The sequence below is a fragment of the Anneissia japonica genome, unplaced genomic scaffold, assembly GCF_011630105.1.
Source record: "Anneissia japonica isolate Jap-2015-1 unplaced genomic scaffold, ASM1163010v1 scaffold6898_len34341_cov112, whole genome shotgun sequence".
NCBI lineage: Eukaryota > Metazoa > Echinodermata > Crinoidea > Comatulida > Comatulidae > Anneissia > Anneissia japonica.
Genome location: NW_022740816.1, coordinates 1 through 8,000, shown reverse-complemented (window position 1 = coordinate 8,000; position 8,000 = coordinate 1). Strand labels below are relative to the sequence as shown.

Here is an 8,000-nt window from a genome sequence, read left to right as displayed (position 1 = left end):
ATTTTGTATTATTTATATGGTAACAATAATAATATCAGCAAAAATTTAAACAATACATAATGTTAATGCTAAGACTAATAATTAATATTAAAACTAACGGTAATAAAAACAACAATAATAATAACAATTACACCAATAATAACAGCAATATTATTGTGGCCGAGTTGACTTGTGGCCTAGTTGACTTGTGGCCGAGTTGACTGCAGCCGAACTTTTTGTGGCCGAGTTGATTTGTGGCCGAGTTGGCTTGTGGCCGAGTTGACTGTGGCCGAGTTGACTTGTGGCCGAGTTGAATCGAATTCGTTAAAATAGTTGGGTGTTCCCTGTATGGTGAAATGAATAGTAGACTTTATTGTCGGTTTTTGCAAGGGTCTAGGCCTAGCCTAGGTGAGTATAGGCCTATATTCATTGAAAAACCTATTGGGTGTTGCCAATCTGAAATAAACAAAATACCAGAAAAATATTTACAAGAAGTAACAGTAGTGCATCTGTTTAATTCCAAAGACTTTGCCATTTGGAACAAAAAATCTAACACTTCGGCAAAGTGAAAAAAAACCCCTGCAACCAGCCTAAAAAACAGTTAGGCCTTCCGTTATACTTTTCCGTCGTGAATTGAAAAAAAAAAAAACTTGGTATGTAGCCAGTTTGAATTAAATACCTGAATAAATTTGTATATTTGTGTATTTTGTTTTGCTTTATATTCATACAACTATAAATTATTATATAAATGTATGTTAAGATTCTTCTAAAAAATAATTAACGGTCAGGACTAGTAATAGTTCGGATAATATAAAAAATAAGTAGTAGAATAGTAATAATAGGCCTGATGAAAAATAATATTAGGCTTAATTATATATGATATTAATAATTATAATAATACTAAAATAATAACAACAAATATAATAATTATAAAATATATAATATAATATAAAAATAAATAATAAGAATAGTTTTACAAAAAAATATTAGAAAAGGGTATATTTTTCAATTTGCGACAGTATCAGTGCGTAAATGTGATAAAATGAATTTTTGAATAACAATAATATTAAAAATAATCTGCCTAGACCCTTGAAACTTGTAATTCTAAAACAACTTTATGTGCTTATTTCATGCATGAAGTTCGTTAAGGGATATAGTGTTTCATTAATTAAATTATGTACCCCCAAAAATGGCCCAAGTGCAAGAATTGCGCAATAAAATTGTATTTACTGTTGATTTCAAATGAGCACAATATTATCCGTGTACTGTCTAGAGCCGTGAAACCTTTTATTCTAGGACAACTTTTTGTGTTGATTTCAGTTATGCAGTCTGTTAAAGGGATAAATTGTTTAATTAGTAAAATATTATGCCCCAAAAATGGCCCAAGTGCAAGAATTGTGCAATAAAATTGTGTTACGATTGATTTCAAATGAGCATAATATTATCTGTGAACAATCTAGAGCCACGAAACCTTTCATTCTAAGACAACTTTGTGTGCTGATTACAGTTATACAGTTTGTTAAAGGGATGCATTGTTTAATAAGTAAGATATTTTGCCCCAAAAATGGCCCAAGTGCAAGATTGTGCAATAAAATTGTGTTTACTATATTATTGATTTCAAATGAGCATGATATTATCCATGTACTGTCTAGACAGCCATGAAACCCTTCCATTCTAGGACAACTTTTTGTGCTGATTTCAGGTATGCAGTCTGTTAAAGGGATGCATTTTTAAATTAGTATGATATTTTGCCTCAAAAATGGCCCAAGTGTAAAATTGCGCAATAACATTGTGCAACTATATATTGATATATTTCAAATGAGCATAACATTAACAGTGTACTGTTTAGAACCATGAAACCTACATTCTAGTACACATTTGTATGCTTATTTAATCCATGACGTCTGTTAAGGGACAGAGTGGTTAGTTAGTATGATATTTTGCATCAAAAAATGGCTCAAATGCAAGAATTGCATAGTAACATATATTTTAAATATGAGCACAATATTATCAGTGTACTACTGCCTATAGCCATAAAACCTTTAATTCTAGAAAACCTTTTGTGCTTATTTCAGTCACCTAGTCTGGTAAGGAACACAGTCTTTAATTAGTAAGATATTGTACCGACCCCAGAATTTTGAAATAACAGTGCTTTTCACCATTCTCGCACAAGAGCCACTTTTGGGCGCCCAATATCTTAATAATTAAACATTGTGTCCCTCTTACCACCAGAGTGCATGACTGAAATAAGCACAAAAGGTTGTTTTGAAGTAAAAGTTTCATGGCTCTAGACAGTACAATGTAAAATTTATGCTCATTTAAATTCAATGTCACACAATGTTATTGATCGATTGTTGCTGCACTTGGGCCATTTTTGGGGCAAACTATCTTACTATTAGTTAGTAAGATAACAGACTGTATCCCTTAACAAACTGCATGAATTAAATAAGTGTACAAATATGTACTAGAATATAAGGTTACATGGTTCTGAACTGTACACTGTTAATGTTATACCCATTTTAAATATCAAAATAGTCGCACAATGTTTAAGTGCAATTTTGCGCTTGGGCCATTTTTGGGGCATAATATCTTACTAATTAAATAATGCATCCCTTTAACAAACTGTATAACTGCAGTCTAACAATTGTATAACAATTTATCCCTTTAACAGACTACATAACTGAAATCAGCACAAAAAGTTGTCCTAGAATAAAAGGTTTCACGACTCTAGACAGTACACGGATAATATTATGCTCATTTGAAATCATCAGTAAATACAATTTTATTGCACAATTCTTGCACTTGGACCATTTTTGGGGGGACATATCTTGCTAATGAAAGACTATATCCCTTAACGAACTGCATGCCTGAAATAAGCACATAAAGTTGTTTTAGAATTACAAGTTTCAAGGGTCTAGGCAGATTATTTTTAATATTGTCGTTATTCAAAAATTAATTTTATCACATTTACGCACTGATACTGTCGCAAAATGAAAAATAAACTCCTTTTCAAATTGCTTTTTAAACATGAAGGGATAAAGACACCAAGCTGATATTTGGAACATCTGATCATCATATGTAAATTAATTAATGGTGGAAGTTTTAACAACAAGCGTACTTGCCCACATGGTCAAAGGTCACCATGAAAATGAGGCATTTTTGTGCATTTTTTGTCCCGAATTACCTTTTGACCTACGATTACCCCCTAAAATGATAAGTTAAAAATCCAGAATTTTTTGTGGTGAAACATTTCCAACTATATATTAATAATTTGTTGCATAAGACCCATTTAATAACTGATTTGGGTATTTTAATTTGGTCTAAAAATGGAAGAAAAATTACACAACCAAATAAGTTAGGGTGTTTACGAACCAATATTTTCGTAACAGGGTCCGGTATACCAAAAGTCATGTCATATTCCTGTTCTACAGCCAAAAGTTAGTCTAGATATCAATTTTCAATTAATTATCTTTATTCTATTTGAAGATAGGCTAATTGAAAATGCAACTTTACAAATATGTCATAATTGATAGCTAAAAAGGGGTATGACCCTAAAATTTCAAATGGCCGTAACTTTTAAACGACTTGGAATTGGCAAGTCAAATTTTGGGTTTGTTCGTCAGACATGTTGGTGCACATTATCCGAGTTTCAAGAAAATCTGAGACGATACCCAGCCATGATTTTCTGAAAATTTGTTTGAGTTGGCACAGAATGACCCAGTAGGGTGGAAGTTTCAAAGAAACTGATGATATTGCAGGCGGTGCAGCATCTGAAGCAGATACAAAAGGTTATTGCTGTTGTCCTTCCATTATTAACTTGATGCAAAGAGTGTGCACTGAAACGTCGGGGTCACCACTTTAGTGTAAGTTATTTTAGTGTAAGTGTACGATGAGATGATAAAAATACACCACACTAATTTATATGTAGAACTGTACAATTTATTCCAAGTGAAAAGCGTATTTACAAAAACACTTGAGAAACAAGTTGATGATATACATAAATTGATAGAAAGCGAAAGTAATGTGTACTCAGGGAGGACAAACTGAGGAGTGTCTGTAAAAGTACAAATGTATGTGATATAGCATCACCTTTCATACCATCTGACCAATAAGGATTAGTAATTATCTGTCCTTGTCTAGTACCTGGGAAACTCATCAACATTCCCAAATGATGTGTGGTCACTTGAATTAAGGCTATTTTCACACACACGGCGTAGGACTGGCGTAGCTTACGCCAGACATAAGCTAATTCAGGGATTAAAATTCCAAAGTGTTCACACAAACGGCGTTTGCTATATTAATGCTGGCGTTAAACTAGTAGTAATAGGCCTATGGGGGAATAGAAGTTTTAAATAATGTACGTGTTCTTTAACTGTAGTAAAATTAACAGTGCATCAGTAAAACTTCTAAATCTGTGAATTGTTCAAAGTGAACTTATATGATTATTGCATTTTAAATGAACAATTTTGCTTTGATTTTTCAGCTAGCATTGTTGGTGTTGCAGGCTTTAATAGACAGTCAAAATAGGTTAAAATATCTTACAAAACACAATCAACAAATCATATACATTATAACTAAGTAAAATGCAATAGAAAAAGAACCCCTTTACCATTTCATTTATAGAGAGCAAAGGAAAGAGACCAAAGTAGCTAATATATTGAAATCGTGATTGGTCAATCTCTTGAAATGAGGTAAAATCATTCAAGCATCACTGGCGTTAGCTCAGTGGCGTTAGCTAATCTGGGGTCTGCAGGTAGCGTTAATAACGCCACGGACGTGGCGTAGTGAGTGGCTTTAACAAAGCCACTGCTTAGTTCACACACAAATGCGTACGCTACGCCATGCTTAAGCCAGCCTTACGCCGTGTGTGTGAACATATCCTAAGGCAAATGACCTTAAGGTAAATGACCTTTCTAAGCTTGGTATATAACCCATGAACTTGGGATATTAGTTAAAAATGCAAGGTATTATTTACACACAGATCCTATATATATATATATATATATATATATATACATAAATACCTAAATATAATAATTTGCTGTAAAGATTGTAAGGCGTTTCCACTTTTGATAATATACCTTTGTCTTCTTTTTATAAATCACTGTTTCAAGTGCGTGTTACAAACTGATTAACAATTGTACTGTAGTTAAGCTTTGTGTATGTAAAGGCAATACTTCTTGAGCCTTCGCGACTCCATACTATATAACAACAATATATTAATTAATATGTACATTTGAGATGAAATAATTACTATGTAGGTACAGTATAGTTTCTGGTGTTAATTAGTTTAGTCCTATACGATATATATTTGTTTTTCTGCATGATGATAAAACGTAAAATGATTAATATGGAAAGTGCCAAAACATAAAATTTCACAAACTGTACTTTAAACATATACATACATACATACATGCATAGAAACTTAACTTAATCCTTTCTGAGCCACTGAGGCTCAATGGGTTGGAGCTTATCCCCAGTTTCTGTAGTGTGAAGCGGATGAGAGTTGTACTCCCCCTGGACAGGACACTAGTCCATCACAGGTTAGTCCCCAGCAGTTTGCTGGTAACCATTGATACAGCTGGGTGGACTGAAGCAATGTAGCTAAAGTGCCTTGCCCAAGGACTCAAGCGAATCTGCACAGCGGAAACTCGAAACCCCGACCTTACGATTGAAAGCCCAAATCTCAACCGCTGCACCGAACTTCCGTTACCCGACATACATAGAAAACCTTTGCATTTTAGTTATAAACATGCCTATGTAGGCCCTACTGTGCTGTATACAGTACTGATCTTTTTGAAATTTGATGCCTACAATCTTGTACCTGTCAGGTAAGGCACTAATGTTTGGTATCTTTATCTTGTCCCTGTCATGTACTGATTACAGAATGACTGATATAGCATTGATATCGTATTTTCTTACAGGTAACCCCTGGAGGCAAAGCAGCCAAACAGAACCTCTACCCAAATGACATAGTGACCGCTATCGATGGACATGATACAAGCTCAATGACACACCTTGAGGCACAGAATAAAATCAAAGCAGCTTCCGGTAATCTAATGCTAAATATTCAAAGGTGATTATCAAGTGATCTTAATGTCAACTTTCTTAAAAGCTCATTATTTTAGTTATTTTTTTCAACGATAGTTAAAGAAGTCGTTCCCATAGCAAGCTAACATAAAGAATCTCTCATAGTAGATAAAATATTTTATGTTGTTTATATATTCACTCATCATAATGTTTATTCACTCTCACTGTAATTTACCTCTAGTCCTATTGTTTCTAAACCATTTTTGCCTGACTTAAAATTCTTGCTGAAAACTTGGTTCAGATAAAGTATAGTAATACCTAAAAAAAATAACCATGGATAAAGACAAACAACATAATAACACTTGGCCCAGTTTTTACATGTCATTTTTAACCATGAACCTGTTAATTACTCTAATTTTTTTTTTTGTAGAACTGGTGAAGCGAGAGTATGGAAACCAACAACTACAAGAATTGAACCGCAAGGAGTCAGTGACGGCCCCTCATTCAAGGTCTCCCTTGCTGCTAATAAACAAGAAGTAAGTTATAATAAAAGGAAGATACAATTTTTTTTCATTTAAACCCTTTCTTTACTGTGCTTTGTATTTCAAACATTGTCTTCCTACATGTACAGTAGTATGATTTTGGTTATGGGTTTTCAGTTTTGTTTTGGGATAATTGTAATCTAGTATATAGTCCATTTTTAATCTGTACTAGCATGTATGATATATATTTTGCATGAGAGGGGAAAGTTGGTGATGTATATTGTTGAATGTTATGGGAAGTCATTAGCATGTCTTTGTTTGCTTGAGTTTGTGTTCCACAGGTGTTTAATCCAATGAACAGGGGGTAGTAATGTGAAGCGCTTAGAGGCCTTGTCGGCATTAAGTACTATATAAATCTAACAGATTATTATATTATTATTATTATTTATTATGTTTCTAAATAACGTCTCTGTAGATAATGTCTTCTTTGTTTTTTAGTTGGATCGGCAAGTTACGGTAGGCCAAATGAAAAAAATACTAATTTCTCATCTACTTCATGCATCCATTTTCTCTGCCCCACCAGTTTTGTTTTGTTTTTTTTATTTCATTTAATTATTTTTAAAAATGTACCAAAGGCTGGCTAACTCACATCAGTAAAGTGCCTCTCTTGATCATTCATATGGTATGAATCAGGTCCAGTGCTTTTATTTGCTTTCAATGTATCTACATGGTAAAAGTGAGAAAGAAGTAACTGCACCCCATTAACCATCTTGGATTTGCCATCTCAGAGTTTAAAAAAAAAGGTTCCCTCATTCCCTAATGATAATATAGATGATAATGCTAGTAATAATGATATAAAATATTGGTATATTTAATATCATTATCAATAAAATAATGATATGAGTGAAAAAGCTAATTAAATATGCAAGCCATAATTCCAGGTTCCTGGTTTTCATTCCATAGAATTTTTTTTCTCATGAGTAAAATCGAAAGCAACCTTTAATTCCATCCGATAATGTTTGAATTACAACTCAGTATATCATACAGCTGACTATATCATGACATATGAAATAATTCAAAAGTCTGATAAAAACCTCTTAAATTATTCATAATGCATCTGTTTGTCTCAGTTGTCTGTAATTCTATAGTCTTGACAGAATTTCTTTTTTTTTGCCAGAAATTATGTAGTATATTATCAACATCACAGCATGTAGCCCTGTCCCGTGTCATGCACACACCTTAGCAGCTTAGATCGGGTTAACTTTACCTCACCTTGAGACCCATCTCTCACAGTGGGATCCTTGTTCTAAGAGCTTCCCAGGGCCTAGCAACTGGGATAATTCAATTTAGTGTTTCCATAGCAATGTGTGGTCGCTTTTAGGTGGGATTGAATATTATTGTTATTCTTTTGGTGATTCTCCTGAAATATGTGAGAGAGAGACAATAGTTAAATTCATGTCACTCACTAAAAAAAGATCTATTATTATCAGTTGCCTTTGCTAAGCTTTT

At 33.3% G+C, this 8,000-nt stretch overlaps 1 protein-coding gene across 1 annotated transcript in view; it reads left to right on the top strand.

The window, feature by feature from the left end:
- Window positions 1-4,506, top strand: part of LOC117118346 (PDZ and LIM domain protein 3-like) — a 9,294-nt gene extending 4,788 nt beyond the window's left edge. Inside the window, exon 5 of the mRNA XM_033262913.1 lies at window positions 4,463-4,506. Within this exon, the coding sequence (XP_033118804.1) occupies window positions 4,463-4,506 (44 nt within the window). The remainder of the gene's footprint in view (window positions 1-4,462) is intronic.
- The last annotated feature ends 3,494 nt before the right edge of the window (window positions 4,507-8,000 follow it).